The sequence below is a fragment of the Schistocerca cancellata genome, chromosome 8 (assembly GCF_023864275.1).
Source record: "Schistocerca cancellata isolate TAMUIC-IGC-003103 chromosome 8, iqSchCanc2.1, whole genome shotgun sequence".
Classification (NCBI taxonomy): Eukaryota; Metazoa; Arthropoda; class Insecta; order Orthoptera; family Acrididae; genus Schistocerca; species Schistocerca cancellata.
In genome coordinates this window covers 479,344,548-479,367,955 of record NC_064633.1, presented here as the reverse complement: position 1 = coordinate 479,367,955, position 23,408 = coordinate 479,344,548, and the positions used below count along the sequence as shown (strand labels likewise).

The 23,408-nt window shown below is 41.1% G+C and overlaps 1 protein-coding gene across 1 annotated transcript in view; it reads right to left on the bottom strand.

Moving 5' to 3' along the window:
* Positions 1 to 223: 223 nt before the first annotated feature.
* Positions 224 to 23,408, bottom strand: part of LOC126095642 (acetylcholinesterase-like) — an 83,029-nt gene continuing 59,844 nt past the window's right edge. Inside the window, exons 8-10 of the mRNA XM_049910404.1 lie at positions 20,451 to 20,574; positions 5,000 to 5,132; positions 224 to 403 (exon numbers count right to left, since the gene is read on the bottom strand). Of these exons, the coding sequence (XP_049766361.1) occupies positions 253 to 403; positions 5,000 to 5,132; positions 20,451 to 20,574 (408 nt within the window). The 3' untranslated portion in view covers positions 224 to 252. The remainder of the gene's footprint in view (positions 404 to 4,999; positions 5,133 to 20,450; positions 20,575 to 23,408) is intronic.

Sequence of the window (23,408 nt, the reverse complement as noted above, 5' to 3'; positions counted from 1 at the left end):
CAATTGTTTTATATTTTACATCTCATTTACCTCAGAATGCAATTGTTTTATATTTTACATCTCATTTACCTCAGAATTACGAATGCTGAGTCACTGATTGACCAGCGAACTCTTGAAATTCAACAGAGGAACTGTGGAACGGAACATGGAATGGAACTGTGTTTTATGTTGCAATGATACAATTTTTTAAATATTAAACACAAATAACTTTTATTTTACGTCGAGCAAACAATGTGTACCACAGCATGTAACTCATTGTGACGATAGAAGTTCTCTCCAGAAATCCATCCGTTCCTTCAGCATGTCTTGACGTGTCACAAATTCCAGTTCCATATCCAGATAGTTGGTAGCATTTGCCAAGAACTTCTCCCACACTGCTGGATTTCCAGATGGTGCTGGATCGCTGGAAGGTAAAATGACAGCCTTTTGATACATTATGGAAACTGAAACTCCTTTTTTAGCGCCTAAAAATAAAATGAAAACGAAAATGCAGTAGTTGCCATAACGGAATGAGAAATGACAACAACATCCACAATCAGACAAGTTACTGAGATCAAAGCCGAAACGTACTGTTGCACAAAGCTACGACACAACAACCGACGACGCTGCGAAGAACAAGCGTTATAGGCACATAGGTGGTAACTGGATGTCTGGGGAGTTGGAGAGTGCCGGTGTAGTGTGAATGAGAGGAGACAGGTGGGACGGAAAACGTTGTCAGATGGCGTCGGTGTGTCATATTCACTGAACGAACAGCACTGGAGGCAGCTGAGAGCTAGGCAGAGGTCACTGGTCGTTAAATACTTTTCTTCTGTTGTTCCTAAATTGTGACAATGCTGTTTGTCCATACGAGTAACCAAAGCTGGACAAGGGACATTCACCAACGTTTTGTGTTATTTGTCCGAAGACTGAATGTGGTAACATTAACCTACGATCTATAGTTTATAAGCTTGTCACGACGGCAAGTGTTTGCAAAGAGCGCTGAACTTACACTGCGTACGAATGTTCTGTTTCTTTGATTTGTAGATCTAAATCTAATGGTGGAGTCAGATTAATGTACTTTGTTGATCCCTTATCTCGTTTAGTTGCGTTTCTATATATTAGTATGAAATCAGTCCAATGTTCTGTTTGTAACACGGTGTGCAATGATTCTATCTGGTGAAATAATGTCTGTCTGAAATAAATAAATAAGTCAACAAGCAACAGTGTTTTGATATGCCGAGGTTTCCGTCCAACAAAGATCAATGAATAGAATGTCTCTGAGTGAGGTTGTGTACGTATACAAAACAGCCGTTTTTTAGAAGAACGCACATATCTCAACATATACTTTGGACTGCAGAGGTGTGTGCATATTAGATGACTGACGCTTATTTTCCAATATATGCCTCTGCAATAGAATATAACAGAATTCTGCAAGACGATAACGCTAGATTACACGGGGTTTCGCTAGTACACGAGTATTTTCAACAACAAATACTTTAGCGCGAGAAATGACCAGGTGGGTCCATCGACCTTTACTCAACAGGGCTTGCTTGGAATGTATCCTAGTAGAGATAGCTCTGAAAAAGGGGTCGGGTTGCAAAAGGTGGAGTTGGAGATTTTTTATTTTCAGGTACGTTGTTTGTGTTACGCCTTTCGTGAAAAATCCAAGTCTTACAACTTCTCCCCTGTGTGCGTTATCTCCTCTCTTGAAAAAGCGCTAAGAAATGGCACTTTTGTCCTCAGTAACGCCCTTCTAGAGAATTTTAGTTAAAAATATCCACCGTCCGTTTTAATGAGGTTAAATAACCCTTAAGTTTGATGCATAACGTGTTGGAAAATTCGGAACAGCTACTGAGATACGAGGCTGTGAAAACCTGCAAAAATGTCATGAAATGACAAAAAGATACGTCAAAGTTTCCGCCTTAATAATTTTTTTTAGTTCAGTTTTGAGCATGTTGAATAATAATCAGTGTTTTGGATCATTTAATTTCCCTCAAGATTCATGCGGAATATTTGTAATTACTCAGTTAGTCCCTATACGTGCTGAGAAATATTGCACTGACAGTTTGAGTGAAAGTGGACTCGAAACTGAAAATACCATCATCAGTCAAAAAGTGTATTCCTGAATGTAAAATCACCAATTTGAAGCCGTTATATATGAGTAGAGACATGTAGTTCGTGAGATTCGTGTAATTTCTGGGGAATAGGAATTTTTAGAACCAGTATTCCTGAATGTAGTGTAACAACAACAACGCTGTACTATTGTACATACAAGTAAATTTTTTTTCCATCTGATTTTTCGATAAATTAGTGTAATCGATGTTCTGATTTCATTTCTTTTTTGTCTCATGCCATTGTGTTAAGAAAATGGTAAACAATTTTCAATGTGAATATTAATGTTTATGTCAAATTTCAAGCGATATTGTAATAGAATTGAAGTGTAACAAATGTTGAAACTGTTGTAAGATGTTAAAGTTGTAATTGTGCGTCTGGTCCATACGTAGGCAATGTATTAGGATATGTAGAATGCAAAACCTCGGGTGAATAACCTGTCTGTAAGGGAGCGGTAAAAGGTGGATGGCAGGCGAGCGCGGGAAAATGCGCACGGGCGCTGCACGGCATAACGGGCTCAGCAGTTGTAGTCGGAGTTGGGCATTGGTCTGAGCAACACGTTCTGAATCGAGGAGGCTCTCCTGGAAGACGCAGTTTCATTGAGCCTCGGATATGCCGTTCCAACGCCTATACAGCATGGCAAAATTCCATAGGCACTAAATGGAAAAGTATTGCGACGCTAAGAAGTAAAGTGCCGATACATCAAGAGCCATTGCTGTGGTTGTATGTGTGCTCTGTGCCTCGCTATCTCGCCGCCCGCCAACCGCTACATCGATACAAACAGGTTGAAACTTTTAGTACTGTATTCGTATGGACCAGTGTTAATTTTGTTCCATACTGTTCAATAACAACTTAAATTTTACCAGAACTGTCCTATCATTTAATTATCCTCACACTAACCTAGATACGGTCCTTTCCACATGTTGTGCAATCCGAGTGTCCCAAGATGAATAATTAAAGTTTGTGTTAATAATAATTACCTGCAGACCTAGTTATGTTAGAATGATGTTTAAAGAACTGTCTTGTTAATGAACTAGTTAATGAATAACGGAGGTCTGACAAAGTTGGAAGATAATTTTGTTATTGATTTAGTAATGAAGTTTAATTATTTCGAGACAGATGTAATGGTATTTAAATGAGTAGGAAATAAGATGAAAAGAGCAGTAACTCATATATTGGAAATCTTGAGCACATAATGATTTCAGTAATCAAATTTTTTAATACAGTGATCATAACAGTTTCAAGGTCCCCTCCCCTTTTTTTATTCATTTGAATTCTGAAGTGTTCTAAATTAATTTGACCAGCAAAGTTAAAGTCAATATAAAAACCAAAATTTATCATTGTTTTATCTTTATCAAAATTGACATTGTGTGTGTGATTCGAAAGTGCTATTTCTAGGGTAACCTATGCCCGATTTTAATCAGATCAATAGACAGTACGAAGTTTTGTAGTAAACATTATAGTGCAGTGTTATGTATTTATGGTTTATCCATATCAGTACAGAAAGTGACATTATCAGTTCAATCGATTTTCTGGTTCTAAAATTTACCATATTATGCAGTGTTACTACGTGTTGTTTTGCATGAACGTACATCAACTTGTACAGGGAAGAAACTCAGTTAATGCCTAATTAGGCTGGCGACCGTATTATTAACAAATTGGTAGCTTCTTCTGGGTTGTTCCTTGTCCGTCCTGACGTGTAGTTGAATTTCGGTCCTACTTGACGTATCATTGTAATTACAGAGTGGGTGTAAGTCTGCTTTGCCTCCATTTCAGGTACACGCGGTCAATATCTATACGAAAATCCTTTCTCATAAGGTGAAGCCCGTCAACTTACCATAGTACAGGCTTTAATGAGTATCGTGTGCCACAAGCGCACGTTACAGTAGTATCATCGTTAAGCAACTGTATATTAAATATATACACGTCTTTCATGAGATTCGTATAATTTGTGGGGAACAAGTATTTTTTTAAAAGAAAATCGTTAATTTTAGACTCTCTTATATATACTTATTTTTCAGTAAAATACAACTTAAAAATGGATATTAAATTTTACTTTGATGATCTATACAAAATTTTAAGTTAAAAATTCATATTATGTAAATACTTATTCCAAGAAATTACATCTTATGGGCTACATGTATATATTTCATACATAATGTCATAAAGATGATATTATATTCAGAAATACCATTTTTAACTTAGAAGGGTATTTTCAGTTTCGAGTCCACTTTGACTAAAATTGTTAATGCTAGATTTCTTAGCGAATATGGGACATAGTTATATTTGGTGTGAATATTGAAGGAAATTAAATCTTATACAACTCTTGTTATTATGCGTCGTCCACAAAACTACACTAAAAAAGTTGACATACCTAACGCATAGTGATTTCTTGACATTTTTGCAAATTTTCACATGGTTCTTGTATCATATTCGAAATCATGCTGTGCTGATTCTTGAAGAAATCACAATCTGTATTGTTGCAGCAGACAGGCGTAACATTTTTGCAGATTTTAAATACTGTGTTTCCGAAAACACACTCTAACACAAAAAAAGAAAACGATGCACCATTCCGCTCTCTAGAATATTATCACACACACAAGAGAGATCAACCGAGACAGATAGAGATTTAGTTTCTAGTTGTTAGCGCAATCACATGTCATAGCGTGTCTGACGGTCTTTTACAGCAGCTGATCATCTTGCGGCTATAATAACAGCCAACTTTTCGGTTTCAGTAAATATTTTTTGTTTTGCTCATAATCATATTAGGTTTTCGGATACACGCGTACCATGCTTTCGCCTTTATATTACAAATGCGATTAATTAATTTTCATTTCAAGCAATAAATTATTTACGAAAGTATTGTCAGCTGTGATAAAGTAAGCAGAATTCTAAAGAGGCGACTCACCCATATTTAGCGAAATTGGTCCATAAACTTGTCAACTGATCTGCTACCTTCCCATCGTTGGAATTAGGGTCCGTGTCTGGTCCAAGTAAGACGCTAGGAAAGAGATATGAACCTTCTCCTCCATGTTGCATACCTGCAAAATATTTGTACATCAAACTAGATGGCCTTAAATTACCTTATTTGCAAATGCATTTTCTCTAGCTGTACCACACTGTGAGGTATATATCCGAGGTATCGTTACTGAAAACTCTGTGAAGTGTTGAACAAATTTCTCTAGCCGACGCTGATGGTTACATAGTGTAGTAGAGCATGAAAATATGTGTTAAGTTTGTAGTATAACTCAGATCACATAGCTATCATGAAAGTGTTCGTAGCCACAATGTACAGTGCACAGTCGTGCAAGCCTCTTCAACTCTGTAACTACTGCAACCTATTTCCATTTCACCCCGCTTACTGTATTTAAGCTGTAGTTTCCCTCTACACCCCCCCCCCCCCCACACACACACACATACACACACTTCCATTACCAAACTGACGATTCCTTGACGCATCAGGGTGTGTCGTATGAACTAAGCTCTTCCCTTATCGTTGTACTTACAAGTTGTAAGACGGATATTCGGTAGTCGAAGTACAACATGTTGTCATCGGTTACATAAAAAATGAATGATATGAAGGGTGAAACTGAAGCCTCCAATTTTAGGTGAGGATAAACCCTCCGTACGACCTTTAAGCGGCTACTTTACAAGACAGATATGACCTGCAGGGGGAAGAGCCACCGACAGGTCAGTAAAAGACAAGTCACACAATTGCAGCCTGAGGCGAACAATTATGTTTAGTTAGCATAGCCAAAACTGATGATCATGTACTGTACGTGTACTGAAAAATTACTGGGTGGCACGCAAAGTAATACCCGATACAGAAAACTGGCTAAAGCTAGAAATAAATAGCAACAAAATATTAAATTCTGGGTTGTATACCAATGGTGGACGCATATTTACTGTCAGTAGCTTTTAGAGAGATTTAAAAAGAATTATAATGGGAAATAATCAGGGTGAAGATACGCGAAAAATGTGGATTAAAAGTAGTACAAATATTTCCATCACCACCTACATTTGTAGCCGAAATGGTGGAACGCTTCAGTGGGAAATTAGAAAACATAGTGTCTGAAGTCGCCGATCACGCCGTGGTTGATATGAGGATATTTGAGTCAGCTAGAGGCTGGAAGACGCACACCTTTAGAGCTGATGCCATCGATAAACTCTCTAGTGACCTTCGACTAAACATCATTTCCGGAAATTCCCGTCGACACTTTGTTAGGCAACTCACTAGGCCGGGATAAAATATTGCGTCTGTTGACAACAAACATTTCCATCCATATCGATTTAGCGGATATAGAGATGGGAATTAATTACAAGGAAGGTGTTATTAAATCGTTGATCATTCGTGATAAACGAAGACCAGACTGAGTTAGGTGTACGTTTCTGTTAAACAAAGGGGACGAGTAGATTATTAACGGCAATAGGAGCAAAAGGATTTCTGGAAAAAAAAGATAAATATATTTACTTCTGATATAAATGAATGTGGGCCGGCCGGTGTGGCCGTGCGGTTAAAGGCGCTTCAGTCTAGAACCGCGTGACCGCTACGGTCGCAGGTTCGAATCCTGCCTCGGGCATGGATGTTTGTGATGTCCTTAGGTTAGTTAGGTTTAAGTAGTTCTAAGTTCTAGGGGACTGATGACCTCAGATGTTAAGTCCCATAGTGCTCAGAGCCATAAATGAATGTGTTTGGTAGTCTTTCTGAAGCTATTTCTCTGAATTAAAGCTTACATGGATATGAATGGTGGAAGTTAAGGAATTCTAACAAGACGAGAATAGAAGCTTTACAAATAAAGCTTTATACAAAAATGCTGAAGATTAAGTGGGTAGATCGAACAACAAATGGCGAGGTACTGAATCGAATTGGAGAAAACAGAAATTTATGTTACAACTTGACAAAGAGAAGGCCTCAGTTGATAGGACAAATCCTGCTGCGTCAAGGAATCGTCAGTTTGGTAATGGAAGGAAGTCTGTGTGTGGGGGGGAGGGGGGGATGGGAGGGGGGGGTGAGGAGGGATGGTTATAGAGGGAGTCTACAGTTTAAATTACAAAAATCGGGCTCAAATGGATGTAGGCTGCCATAGTTACAGAGGTGAAGAAGCTTCCACAGGATAGACTAGCATGGAGATATGTGTGAGAGCAATCTTCTGACTGAAGACTGCAACAACATTTGTTTCAAATGTCGAACAATTTAAATTCAGTTTATAGAGAGGCAATAGACGACCAAAGAAATCTCTGGGAAGCCTTAGCAGGACATAAAGTAGGACATTTGCTTGGGGGATTCTAAACTAACTGCTTTGGAAATGAAAAGAGCCGTAAGGAAAAAATTGTATAAGATTTTGGAATGTGGAATATTTAAGACGGAGTGTCGAGGTCTGTTACTGCAGGAGACTTAGAAGAGGTAAATAGCTAAAGCGATTACTTACTAAAAGATATTAAACAGCCTAAATCGCATACAATATTTCTTTATTTAAGACAACCGGTTTCGATAGACTTTTCTATCATCTTCAGGTCTTAAAACATTTTTTGTTGTGCAAACGTGTACATTTTAGGTGAAACCTCACTCCAAATTGTCACGTGGATAAATATTAGCACATTATAACCTTTTCCTAACGTGCTGATTGTTATCCACATGACATTAACGAGAACGATATATCAGCTGGGTTTATTTCCAGATACTTAGTAAAACATGTCTGACAGACTGCTGGTATTTTTCTGCTCAAGAAGCACTCATTTTTGCCAGTATCCTTCTATTCTGGAACGAATCATACAGTCTGCAGCGGAGCGCAAGCTTTCATGAAATTTCAGAATGATTGTTCTTCTCAGCAGAGGAGTGTGTGCTGGTCTCATACTTCATGGCAAATTAAATATTTATTGAGATATGGACATGGACGTTGCTTCCTACAAACTCACCCTAGTGATCCCGCAGTCCTATGTGACGATACCGTGATGCGACAGCGGCCTCTGCAGACTGTGGCCGAACTGGAATTACTGCATTTCGTGGCGATCCATGGCGGACAACACGCTACAACCCTGATCGCAAGTACACCGTTGCCTCATTCTTAAGGTGAATTTCTCAAGATACGGGTTACGAGCTGCTGTGGCGTTGTAATGTGAACGCTGACTCTGCGCTACGTACTGTTTTAGACGATGTTGTATTAAAATCCTGAGTATGCATCCATGCATTTCATGTATGGGATGGTGAATGGCAGTGCTATAAAAGCTCTTCAGTTGCATCACGAACGCCATCAAGATCGCCGGTGCCCTGACAGGAAAACGTTTCACGAAATCCACTACCACTAATGTGAGCACGGTAGTTTCTCACCGTTACCTGGAACAACAGAACGCCGACAACGCACCACGCCTGCAGTTGAGGACGCTATTGTTGATTCGCACATTAGCACTCCGTACTTAGGTTGTCAGCTGGATGTCTGGCGAAGCCTGCGGGAATAACACCTATATCAGAACCACCTCAAGAGTCATAGCCTTCTGAGGATTTTCTTGCAAGACTTATTTTTTGTCTGTGGTTTATTCACCAATGTGGCATGAGACCTGCTTTTCCAGCAATGGTATTATGGACGGTTGAGGCAACATTCCGCACGATGGCATCCAAAATTTCCATAATTACCACAAGTAGGATTACATTAATCCACCTACAACTGTTGAAATATCTCATTAACAAAGATTCGCCATCAACGTCTGGGTAGTGCTTATCGAGGACCACTTGATAAGACCCTATGCACTGCACCAACGACTGAATTTCCGTAGGTACAGACGGTTCTTGCGTAGAAGAGTGCCTGCTATATTGGTGATTCTGATCTGTACTTATCGACAGTTCGATATTTTTCATAGCTAGATATTTTTCGGCAGACAGATATTTTTCGATAGATCGATAATTTTCGATAGATCATTATTCGATAGAACTGTGATCTCAGTGCCAGAGCATGTTTCAGTGTCTTCTCTCAAACACACCCACGACAACATAAAAGGAGAATTATGGATTGAGCAGCAAGACATTATGCCGTTTACTGTGAGGCAGATTATTAGGCAGAAATCGTGCATCCACCTGTGACTGCCGCTGTGGTTCAGAATATTCTGTATTCGGATACATTCTACAGGGTTTTTCAAAAATACGTGGCAATATTTCACGACAAGTTTCAGCACATGCAGAAGACAGAGAAAGTCTTATGAACAGGAGTCCAGGAACGGATATTTACTGATATATGAGACAGGGAAGTGTTTACTTAATGTACTTCAGATGTACTTCATGCATGATGGTGACACTGCCCATGTTAGTGTTCTCGTCCATCAACACTCGACTCGCCACTATGTCAACGCGGGATTGGTAGACGTGGACCATTTGTTTGGCCCGACTCTCACCTGATTTAAACCTGTTGGAATTTTCGTATGGGGCCGTTTGAAGGCGCTGGAGTATGCTACACGTGTGGAGAATGAAGCATCACTTCTTGTAAGAATTCAGGCGGGAAGTCAAAGGATGTGTACAACCCGTGGAGTTTCTGAACGTGTTTGTGTCTCTATGTGACAACGGACAGAAGCCTGGCTGAGGACGGGCATTTCGAACACATCTTGTAAGGCAGCGATCTGGTGCACCATTGTGAAAATAAACTGGAGTTTCTCATACATTAAGTAAATACTTCCCTGTCTCATATCTCTGTAAATATCCGTTCCTGGACTCCTGTTCATAAGACTTTCTCTGTCTTCTGCATGTGCTGAAACTTGTCGTGAAATATTGCCACGTATTTATTTTTGAAAAACCCTGTAGAATGCACCCGAATACAGAATATTCTGAACCACAGCGGCAGTCACAGGTGGATGCACGATTTCTGCCTAATAATCTGCCTCACAGTAAATGGCATAATGTCTTGCTGCTCAAGCCATAATTCTCCTGTTATGTTGTCGTGGGTGTGTTTGAGAGAAAACACTGAAACATGCTCTGCCACTGAGATCTCAGTTCTATCGAAAAATGAACAATCGTAAACTATCGATCTATCGAAAAGTATCTGTCTAACAAAAAATATCTAGCTATGAAAAATATCGAACTGTGAAAAGTCCAGACCAGAATCACCAATCTTTCGAAGAATACCGATATATCGAAACTAATAAAAGGAAAATTAAAGACGTACCGAATTGTATCGATCTACAGAAGATTACGATATATCGGAAACTATCGACACTTAGGCAACAATCGATCTATAAAGAACAATGGTGGTGTCGAAATCTATCGATAATCCACATCTACAGATCCATCGAAAACTAGCAGTATGGCGAGGACTATCTATATGTCGAAAACTACAGATCATACATAAAATATCAATCTTTCGAAAAATGTCGATCCATTGAAAAACATGCACTGCCACTGAGTTCGCAGTTCTATCGAAAAATGATATATCGAAACCTATCTATATACCGAACAATATCCACATAACGTATTACATCGATCTATCGCTAAGTATCGTCCAGGCGACAAATACTGATCAAATGAAAAATATGGATCTATCAACGAGTCAATCTATAGAAATATAGCGATCTAAAGAGAGTCGATCTACTGAAAAATATCGACGTATTGAAAAATATCGATCTATCAGAACCAAAGTTCTATAGATATCCTTAGACATATCGAAATATATCGATCTGTAGAAATATAGCAGTTTACCGAAAAATATCGATCTATTGGAAGCTATAGATATGTCGTAAACTACCAATCTATCGGAAACCATCGATATGTAGAATTCTATCGATAAATCGCAAACTAGCTATCCTCTGTAAATTTCGATCGACCGATGTATATCTATCTAATCGATCTACCGATGAATAAGTTTCTTCTGAATGCTATTGATCTTCCGATATATATCGATCTATGAGAAACATCTTTCTACATAAAAATAACGATCTGATCAAACATATCGATCTACCGGAGAATATCAACCCACCTATGATTATCGGTCGCTCGAAGAGATATCCAACGATGACTATATGTCTCGCGATTAATATCTTGCGAAAAATATCTCTCTCTCCAAGAATATCCCATCTTGAAGAATATCTCTCTCTTGATGAATAACTTTTGAAGAATATCGATATATCTAAGATATTTGATCAAATCCAAAATCGATCCTACAAAGAATATACCTATTGAGTAATATAGATCTCCGAGAATTTTCGATACATCGGAGAATTTCTAGCCATCGAAGCATATCGATACATCGTATGATGTCGATCCATCTGAGAATATCGGACCATCTCTCGAAGAATATCTATCTCGCGTAGTGTATCTATCTCTCCAAGAGTTTCGATCCCTTCAAGAATTCCGATCTATGAAGAATTTTGATTTATCGAAGAATAAAGTCACACTGACGGAAAAATTTTACATCATGAACACCATTACCAAACGGTACCAAGCTGATATAGCACCATTTCAATGGCTGTGTAGTGTGTCGAATATTCCCAGCGCAGAAAAAAACTCATTCCTGCAGATTAAGAATCGTTGGTATATAATGGCTATCGGATGTACCTACTGTTGCTGGAACTTTGCAGATGGAGATCGGATGACAGCATGCCCAGACAACGCTCTCATTTAGCTTGTCATCATCTTTTGCACTTTGAGAGCGGTCGAGTCACTGGCATGAGGGAGATGGGAGCACCATTCCGACAGACCGCACAGACACAAAAATGACTGCAGAAAGAGTGGTCACGAGACGGGTTCAGGATAACAGTGTTCCAACAAGAATATATGTGGATCCTTCCAGAAGGAGTACACCACGAGAGGATCGTGGAATTGTTCGACTGGCTCTGAAGAGCGGATATCAGCAGCTGAATTCCGGGCAGAGGTTACAGCCAAACTATGACCACTAACCACCGGGAACGGTGCACTGGATGCTGGACTGAGATCTAGAATTACCCGCAGATTCTGTGCCACAGGCAACAGAAGAGACTTGCGTTGTATACAGCCAAACTCAACTGGGGCATTGAATGCATTCTCTGTTGTTCGGTGACGAGTTTTCTCACTGTCTGAGGTCCTCAGATCGACGTCAAGGTGTCCCTAGTCGAACCGGTTAAGAGTCACAGGCCTATGATTATTATTATCGAGACCAATACCTCAACATCTCCTACAATCATCATGCTCAGAGCCACTGTAAATTACAACAAGCGTGATATGATAGTCGTTGAAGAGATGCTGAGTACTCGCCAGTATGTGGCAAGAATGGTACATCTCGTTTGCATATCCTTAATGATAAGATACCATATTGCGTATTCTAGGATAATGTAAGAAAAAGATATTGCCGAGAACCCGAGAAAATTTTGGCCCTATGTGCAGTCGATAAGCAGGTCGAAGGCTTCTGTCCAGTCACTTGGAGACCAGTCTGGTATGACAGTAGAAGACAGCAAAAGGATAGCCGAAGTTAAATTCCTCGTTCAAGATTCGTTTGACCGTCGCACAGACTCTAGGATGGATGACATAGTAATGCGCATCCCTGGCGTAGAGAAACAACTGAAAGAGTTGAAAACATATAAGTCGCCAGGTCCGGGTGGAAACCCAGTTCGGTTTTACAAAGAGCAGTCCACGGCATTTGCCCCTTACTTAACTTGCATTCATCGCGTGTCTCTCGCCTAAGCGATCGGTAAAAAGCGAATGTGACTCCTTTTTATTAGAAAAGAACGGACCCGCAAATTACAGATCAATATCCCTAACGTCGGTTTACCGGCCGCTGTGGCCGAGCGGTTGCAGGCGCTTCAGTCCGCCACTGCTACGGTCGCAGGTTCGAATCCTGCCATGGGCATGGATGTGTGTGATGTCCTTAGGTTAGTTAGGCTTCAGTAGTTCTATGTTTTAGGGAACTGATGACCTCAGGTGTTAAGTCCCATAGTGCTCAGAGTCATTTGAACCACTTTGAACGTCGGTTTGTTGCAGTTTTCGTGAACATATTCTGAGCTCGAATATGAGAAATTTCCTTGATGCCGAAAAGTTCCTGTCCACGGATCAGCAAGGTTTTAGAAAGCATCGCTCGTGCGAAATTCAGCTTCCTTTATTCTCCCGTGACATGCTGCGAATTATGGATGAAGGGCAACAGCCAGATTCCACATTCCTAGATTTCCGAAAAGTGTTTGACACGGCGCCCCATTGCAGATTGTTAAGGAAGGGATGATATTTTGTTTGCGGTGCGCTCAACTGCGCTTAACCGACTGTTAAGGAAGGTACAAGTGTAAGGAATAGATTCCCAGGTGTATAAATGACTCGAAGAGATGTTAAGTAACAGGACTCAATATGTTGTCCTCGCCGACGAGCGTTCATCAGCGGCAAGGCTTAGTATTGCCCAAGGAAACTGTGAAGGACCGCTCTTCTATATACATAAATAGCGTATTGTGTTCGAGTATAATGACTTTTCTGGAGACTAGAAATCTACTCTGTAGGAATCAGCATGGGTTTCGAAAAAGACGGTCATGTGAAACCCAGCTCGCGCTATTGGTCCACGAGACTCAGAGGGCCAGACACAGGTTCACAGGTAGATGCCGTGTTTCTTGACTTCCGCAAGGCGTTCGATACAGTTCCCCACAGTCGTTTAATGAACAAAGTAAGAGCATATGGACTATCAGACCAATTGTGTGATTGGATTGAGGAGTTCCTAGATAACAGGACGCAGCATGTCATTCTCAATGGAGAGAAGTCTTCCGAAGTAAGAGTAATTTCAGGTGTGCCGCAGGGGAGTGTCATAGGACCGTTGCTATTCACAATATACATAAATGACCTGGTGGATGACATCGGAAGTTCACTGAGGCTTTTTGCAGATGATGCTGTGCTGTATCGAGAGGTTGTAACAATGGAAAATTGTACTCAAATGCAGGAGGTTCTGCCGCGAATTGACGCATGGTGCAGGGAATGGCAATTGAATCTCAATGTAGACAAGTGTAATGTGCTGAGAATACACAGAAAGATAGATCCTTTATCATTTAGCTACAAAATAGCAGGTCAGCAACTGGAAGCAGTTAATACCATAAATTATCTGGGAGTACGCATTAGGAGTGATTTAAAATGGAATGATCATATAATGTTGATCGTCGGTGAAGCAGATGCCAGACTGAGATTCATTGGAAGAATCCTAAGGAAATGCAATCCGAAAACAAAGGAAGTAGGTTATAGGTCGCTTGTTCGCCCACTGCTTGAATACTGCTCAGCAGTGTGGGATCCGTACCAGATAGGGTTGATAGAAGATATAGAGAAGATCCAACGGAGAGCAGCGCGCTTCGTTACAGGATCATTTAGTAATCGCGAAAGCGTTACGGAGATGATAGATAAACTCCAGTGGAAGACTCTGCAGGAGAGACGCTCAGTAGCTCGGTACGGGCTTTTGTTAAAGTTTCGAGAACATACCTTCACCGAAGAGTCAGGCAGTATATTGCTCCCTCCTACGTATATCTCGCGAAGAGACCATGAGGATAAAAACAGAGAGCTTAGGGCCCACACAGAGGCATACCGACAATCCTTCATTCCACGAACAATACGAGACTGGAATAGAAGGGAGAACCGATAGAGTTACTCAAGGTACCCTCCGCCACACACCGTCAGGTGGCTTGCGGAGTATGGATGTAGATGTAGATGTAGATGTAGAACCTGCGGTCGTTTGCTGATAATGCTGCGGTGTACTAGAAGGTGTCATTGAGTGACTGAAGGAGGATACAGGATGACTTGAAATTTCTAGTTGCTGTGATGTATGGCAGGTAGCTCCAAATGAAGAAAAATGGAAGTTAATGCAGATGAGTCGGAAAAGCAAACCAGTAAGTTCTAATATAGCATTACTAGTGTGACACCTAACAGGCACCTCGATTAAATATTTAGGCGAAACGTTGCAGAGCTATGTGGAATGGAACGAGCATGTGAGGATTTTAGTACGGAAGCTGAATGATCGACTGCGTTTTATTGCGAGAATTTTACGAACCTGCATCCATATGTACAGGAGACCGCATATAAAACACTAGTGCAGAGCTTTCTTGAGTACTGCTAGAATGTTTGGGATGCACACCAGGTCGAATTAAACGAAGACATCGAAGCAATTCAGAGGCGGATTGCTAGATTTGTTACCAGTTCGCGCTAGTGTTATGATGGTGCATGAAGGACTCAAACAGAAGTCGCTGGGGGGGAGGTGACGTTCTCTTCGACGAACATTATTGACAAATGCAATACTACATGCTTCTCTGAAGGATCGTTGCATGGTACTTCTCAGAAACACAGACACTGTAATATCGTATTCATCCGCCGAAGCCGGCGCCAGTGGCCGTGCGGTTCTAGGCGCTGCAGTCTGGAACCGAGTGACCGCTACGGTCGCAAGTTCGAATTCTGCTCGGGCATGGATGTGTGTGATGTCCTTAGGTTAGTTAGGTTTAATTAGTTCAAAGTTCTAGGTGGCTGATGACCTCAGAAGTTAATTCGCATAGTGCTCAGAGCCATTTTTCATCCGCCGATACCAGGCTAGCGACTTCCGATTAAATGCGCCCCTTGTACGGGAATTACAGTCAGTGAACGAGTGCAGGTTAATGACATATGGGTGACGACATACTGAAGTTTCGATCTGGCTCGGATGCCTGCACGGACAGCCGAAATTTTTAAAGCGACCGCTCACGACAAGCGGAACATCCGGGTTCGAGTCCTGGTCCAGCATAAATTTTCATTGTCGTCATGCCGTTCTACTGTTTGAGGTTTCCCGCACTCGCGGCTGCTAATAGAGTTCGGTTGGGGACGTGCGAGCAGCCAGGTCCGCGCAGCGCGCCTACACGCAGGGACCACTGGCGGCACGCATGCACTGCCGGATGGAAGGGCTGTAGTCGCGAGGGGTTCAACCTCGTTGTCAACCGGACCCACGAAGTTTGAGTGGACCTTAATTCAAGTAGCGAAACCTCCAGCATTGTGAGATCTCGCCACTTGCTTGCGTGTAGCTGCTCGCAGCAATGTCGCCGAGACGAAGAGCAGCGATTTTTTTTATTTTTTATTCATTTTTTTTCCCTCCTACTCTGGTGGTAGTGGTTCCTTTCTGCTTCCAGATGCTCTAAACAACACCGGAGTCTGAAGACATACTGCTGACCGCCGGTTCCGGCTTGTGTGTGTTATTCCATCATTGAATTGGTCATCAGACGTTAGATAGATTCAGCAAATGATTATTGGTGATGGGTTTAAACTGCTACTAGTCTGAGTTACCATCTCGTAAAGTGAATGCAACTCTTGGCTGCCTGTCTCATCGCTTGCGAAGTTTTGAGGTAGATCCTTGGAGCAACGTCCCCCCCCCCCCCCCCTTTCCATGGTTTGGTCAGATTTGATTATTTTTTTACAATTTTAATAATTGTAATTTCAAGTTTGAAGATGTATAACTGGTTCTAAAAGACTGCTATTCAGGCCTTCATCCATGAAACATTTTTTTTTAAATTATTACTATTCGAGCCTTCAGCCCAGAAATAATTGAATTTGTTGTAATTTAGGCCTACAGCCATGAGTGTTTCTTGTCTTAAAATTTTAATTAGACAATTGTATTCTAGCAGTGAGACTTTGTTCTTTTAAAAATATTTTAAAAACTGTAATTGCAAGTAGAAGAAGTTAACTGGATCTTAAAAGATTGCTATTCAGGCCTTCAGCCGTGAAACAGTTTTTAAATTATTATTATTGGGCCCTTCAGCCGAGAAATAGTTTCAATTTGTTGTCATTAAGACCTTCAGCCGTGAAACACTTCTTAATTTATTGTCACCTTCTAGTGCTTGTTGTTTCCAAGTAAAGTGTACGTAATTGAAAAATAAACTAACCAACAGCAGTTGATTACGGCCCCGTCCACAATCGTAACCCAATCCTGCCTTCCTTGGTTCCAGGTCTCGACTGCTAGCAGAACGTTTAGAGAACCGGCATTTGAAGCTGACTGCAGAACGATTCTGCTGTCGCAAACGTACATTTCGCCTAAGGAACACGAAGATAAGAGACATTACGGCTCGCGCGGAGCCATGTAGACGGTCGTTTTTCCCTCGCTCTGTTTGCGAGTGGAACGGGGAAGGAAATGATTTGTAGTGGTACAGGGTGGAGTATGCAGATGTAGATGTAGAAAATCTCATTTTATGTTCCACACCCCAAACACATTGAGGAATACCCGGCTCGTTGACTGAGATGCACCATCTTCTGATTTGTCACCCATGTAGAAGGAGAAAATATAAAAATGCAGTAAATGAAGCAGGCAAAAAGGAATACAAACGTCTCAAAAATGATATCGACAGGAAGTGCAAAATGGCTAAGCAGGGATGGCTAGAGGACAAATGTAAGGATGTAGAGGCTTGTCTCACTAGGGGTAAGATAGATACTGCCTACAGGAAAATTAAAGAGACCTTTGGAGAGAAGAGAACCACTTGTATGAATATCAAGAGCTCAGATGGCAACCCAGTTCTAAGCAAAGAAGGGAAGGCAGAAAGGTGGAAGGAGTATATAGAGGGTCTGTACAAGGGCGATGCACTTGAGGACAATATTATGGAAATGGAAGAGGATGTAGATGAAGACGAAATGGGAGATAAGATACTGCGTGAAGAGTTTGACAGAGCACTGAAAGACCTGAGTCGAAACAAGGCCCCGGGAGTAGACAACATTCCATTTGAACTACTGATGGCCTCGGGAGAGCCAGTCATGACAAAACTCTACCATCTGGTGAGCACGATGTATGAGACAGGCGAAATACCCTCAGACTTCAAGAAGAATATAATAATTCCAATCCCAAAGAAAGCAGGTGTTGACAGATGTGAAAATTACCGAACTATCAGTTTAATAAGTCACAGCTGCAAAATACTAACGCGAATTCTTTACAGACGAATGGAAAAACTGGTAGAAGCCGACCTCGGGGAAGATCAGTTTGAATTCCGTAGAAATGTTGGAACACGTGAGGCAATACTGACCTTACGACTTATCTTAGAAGAAAGATTAAGAAAAGGCAAACCTACGTTTCTAGCATTTGTAGACCTAGAGAAAGCTTTTGACAATGTTAACTGGAATACTCTCTTTCAAATTCTGAAGGTGGCAGGGGTAAAATACAGGGAGCGAAAGGCTATTTACAGTTTGTACAGAAACCAGATGGCAGTTATAAGAGTCGAGGGGCATGAAATGGAAGCAGTGGTTGGGAAAGGAGTAAGACAGGGTTGTAGCCTCTCCCCGATGTTATTCAATCTGTATATTGAGCAAGCAGTAAAGGAAACAAAAGAAAAATTCGGAGTAGGTATTAAAATTCATGGAGAAGAAGTAAAAACTTTGAGGTTCGCCGATGACATTGTAATTCTGTCAGAGACAGCAAAGGACTTGGAAGAGCAGTTGAACGGAAGGGACAGTGTCTTGAAAGGAGGATATAAGATGAACATCAACAAAAGCAAAACGAGGATAATGGAATGTAGTCAGATTAAGTCGGGTGATGCTGAGGGAATTAGATTAGGAAATGAGACACTTAAAGTAGTAAAGGAGTTTTGCTATTTAGGGAGTAAAATAACCGATGATGGTCGAAGTAGAGAGGATATAAAATGTAGACTGGCAATGGCAAGGAAAGCGTTTCTCAAGAAGAGGAATTTGTTAACATCGAGTATAGATTTAAGTGTCAGGAAGTCGTTTCTGAAAGTATTTGTATGGAGTGTAGCCATGTATGGAAGTGAAACATGGACGATAACTAGTTTGGACAAGAAGAGAATAGAAGCTTTGGAAATGTGGTGCTACAGAAGAATGCTGAAGATAAGGTGGGTAGATCACGTAACTAATGAGGAGGTATTGAATAGGATTGGGGAGAAGAGAAGTTTGTGGCACAACTTGACTAGAAGAAGGGATCGGTTGGTAGGACATGTTTTGAGGCATCAAGGGATCACAAATTTAGCATTGGAGGGCAGTGTGGAGGGTAAAAATTGTAGAGGGAGACCAAGAGATGAATACACTAAGCAGATTCAGAAGGATGTAGGTTGCAGTAGATACTGGGAGATGAAGAAGCTTGCACAGGATAGAGTAGCATGGAGAGCTGCATCAAACCAGTCTCAGGACTGAAGACCACAACAACAACATAGAATGCCTGGGATGCGATGGGAAGATATATTCTGTGATACCAGCCTCCAGCCAGAAATCCTTATGGACCGAAGCAGCATGTATTTAAGGCATTGCAAACAAGGTGTTTCGTACCTGTGGGGATCACACCTCGTACTGAAGGTGGTGATAGACGTCATTGCCGAACACCTGTTACATTATGAAATCTCCACAAAATCTGATAAATACTGGACTAGAGTTTCCAGACATAACACTTTCCGTTTCTGTCAGGGTATCACAAGGATCACACTTAAAGTAGTAAAGGAGTTTTGCTATTTGGGGAGCAAAATAACTGATGATGGTCGAAGTAGAGAGGATATAAAATGTAGACTGGCAATGGCAAGGAAAGCGTTTCTGAAGAAGAGAAATTTGTTAACATCGAGTATTGATTTAAGTGTTAGAAAGTCGTTTCTGAAAGTATTTGTATGGAGTGTAGCCATGTATGTAAGTGAAACGTGGACGATAAATTATTTGGACAAGAAGAGAATAGAAGCTTTCGAAATGTGGTGCTACATAAGAATGCTGAAGATTAGATGGGTAGATCACATAACTAATGAGGAGGTATTGAATAGAATTGGGGAGAAAAGTAGTTTGTGGAACAACTTGACAAGAAGAAGGGACCGGTTGGTAGGACATGTTCTGAGGCATCAGGGGATCACCATTAGTATTGGAGGGCAGCGTGGAGGGTAAAAATCGTAGAGGGAGACCAAGAGATGAATCCACTAAGCAGATTCAGAAGGATGTAGGCTGCAGAAGAAGCTTGCACAGGATAGAGTAGCATGGAGAGCTGCATCAAACCAGTCTCAGGACTGAAGACCACAACAACAAAATCACAAGGAATATAGGGCGATAAAAAAAGTAATGCATTGATGTCGGCATGCCATTCCTCATCCAGATACAAGACAAAAGTTAATGTAGAAAAAACTGCCTGACAGATATGCAGGTTCTACCGTCCTATCTTTTTGTTTGGAAGATTCAAATAAGCAAAACTGACAAAAATATATCGAATAATATTTCACAGTACAAGCAATGACCTAGACAAATATTCGGGTAGCATTATATACAAACAGTATTCTTCAGACACATGTTTCACATCAAATGTGGTGAAACCAAGAGTGTATAGAAGAATGGGCGCTATTAGATAAAAGCTGTCTGGAAGCACTTAGACATTTTAAATAATTTTATGCAGGTACAAACATTACATTTAACATTATCACCACGCTTATCAGAAACATTTATTCTTATATAAAAGCAATAGCTGATGGTGAGCGCTTACCATATTCCGTGGAGCCGGTGCCATTGTAGTCGAAGTAGTAGAAAAAAACAGGTATAGTACTGGCGTTCACCACTGCTCTAGCGAAGGAGTCCGCTGCATTAATGAAGTAGACGTCGGAAAACAACTGAAAATAAAAAGCTACTCTTTGTAAACACAAAGACGCATCAACACATACGAAGCTCTACTTCAGATCATTTCACTAAAGTATCGTACAGTCGACAGTAACGAACGTGAAAATTGCTCGCTAGAACATTAATAAGACTGACATTTCTTAAATTTCATATTTTAATTACGACATATACATCAACATGATCAATATAAATTTCGTTATTATTATCTTTATATATTGTCCATGTACTACACAAACTGTGTTGTTGAAACGTTGAGAATCTCTGGTTAGATGTAAGAGTCAGTCCGAAGGCCACTGTCTTGCAGGTGAAATCAATGCAAAAGTCAATAAAAAAATTAAAATACCTAAACTTCGTGCCAGAAAAGTGACTATTTAATTTAATTTTAGGGTGAACAGAAGAAGATAAGGAAAATATTAAATTGAAGAAGTCTTCAGTGTATAATATTCTTTAGGCTAAGTTTCATAGAAGCCTGGAAAATCATGTACACATTTTCATTAAGCTTGTTATGTATTTACGGAATTTTGGATCATAAAATTTCTGCATGCCCTAGAATGTTCATTTTGTAAGTCATCTGTTACAGACGCAGAATCTTAAAATCATTTTCATTGTTCTCAATAGTGTATCTAGTCTGCTCTTCAGCTGATATTGTGTCCTTTTCGGCAGTCACCAGCATCTACCCGACTATGGATGGGAAATCCAGCATGCATGATGTTGGAGGGAACTTTTGAAACATTTGAAAACAAGGACTGCACTCGGTAGTTTTCTTTGTGTGCTAGGGCAGCGGGAAAATTTCTTACCTTTCTGAAGAGCCGGCAATGATATAAATAAAGTTTTATTTTCATTACTCTGATACTTTTGCAACAATGTAAGTTCAGTATCAACGTCATATGAGTAATAGGTTTTTTCCCTGTGTAGCATTAAATCAGCATTGTGTGTGTATGTATTTGTGTGTGAATATCTTCATATACCGTGCCGTTATAGAATTCTCTGTCTTGAAAAGCTTACATCCAATACATGTTCATCCGAGTTTCAGTTTGCTAAACTTTGACAACGGCTAATGAGTCTGCTGAATAAATTGAAACGTCGCCTTGGAAAAATTATTGAATTACTGTGCTGATAAATCTCTTACATTATTTGATTTTCAAACAGCTGAGCAGAACTGAACGTACTCAGACATTTCGCTCTTTACCTATTCTGATCAACACTAAACTGACACACAATATTTTTAGCACAGCGCAATCTGACTTTCAATAATACCTACAAAAGAATGGCCCTGACTAACATTAACCTATACGTTTCACAAATCACTTACCTCACAAAAATCTTCGTTACTCTAACTACTGCAATACGGCGAGCGCCACTACTGCCAGCTAAATAAAAGATTCAAACTACTGAAGGCACTAACTACTGATAGGCATAGTTAGCAAGTGAAAGATTTTGATAGAGAACAAACAATGTATTTACCTTAATAGTGTTCAAAAGTAATAATATATACATCAGTTCATGATATCCAATATTACAAATTTACTGTTTCTGATGGACACACGTCCAGATCAAAAATCTCAAAAATCCGCCATTTCACTTCCCCACATCCACCACAGCACAGCCAGTGATTTTCATACAGAGCGCTACGTGGCACTACCAATAAGAAAACCTAAACAGCCTACTTACAAATTTACAACAGTTAAACGTAGAGCAGGCGAATCCAGGTTTGGCCGAACTACTCCGGAACACGTTCGACGAGAAAGACGTCCAAGCCACCGACGAAAACATCGACAAAAGTGCAGAATACAGTATCGGACGATCAACAACTAATTGTATGTATGGTGTGTGACACAAGAGGCGTTCAGAAAGAAGGGCACGACACATTTTGCATGATGAATGAACGATGAGAAGGAGAGACAGGTGTGGCATTTGATGAATGTTGATGAGAATCAAGTGCGGATAATTTCTCCTCAAAGTTTATAACATTAAAAATAGTAACCTAAATTATTTTGTGTGACAATTCGCTTCTCTGGATGAGACGAGAGCCCGCCAGTTTACCATAGGAAGGAAACAGCAATAAAATTTATTTACACTCCTGGAAATGGAAAAAAGAACACATTGACACCGGTGTGTCAGACCCACCATACTTGCTCCGGACACTGCGAGAGGGCTGTACAAGCAATGATCACATGCACGGCACAGCGGACACACCAGGAACCGCGGTGTTGGCCGTCGAATGGCGCTAGCTGCGCAGCATTTGTACACCGCCGCCGTCAGTGTCAGCCAGTTTGCCGTGGCATACGGAGCTCCATCGCAGTCTTTAACACTGGTAGCATGCCGCGACAGCGTGGACGTGAACCGTATGTGCAGTTGACGGACTTTGAGCGAGGGCGTATAGTGGGCATGCGGGAGGCCGGGTGGACGTACCGCCGAATTGCTCAACACGTGGGGCGTGAGGTCTCCACAGTACATCGATGTTGTCGCCAGTGGTCGGCGGAAGGTGCACGTGCCCGTCGACCTGGGACCGGACCGCAGCGACGCACGGATGCACGCCAAGACCGTAGGATCCTACGCAGTGCCGTAGGGGACCGCACCGCCACTTCCCAGCAAATTAGGGACACTGTTGCTCCTGGGGTATCGGCGAGGACCATTCGCAACCGTCTCCATGAAGCTGGACTACGGTTCCGCACACCGTTAGGCCGTCTTCCGCTCACGCCCCAACATCGTGCAGCCCGCCTCCAGTGGTGTCGCGACAGGCGTGAATGGAGGGACGAATGGAGACGTGTCGTCTTTAGCGATGAGAGTCGCTTCTGCCTTGGTGCCAATGATGGTCGTATGCGTG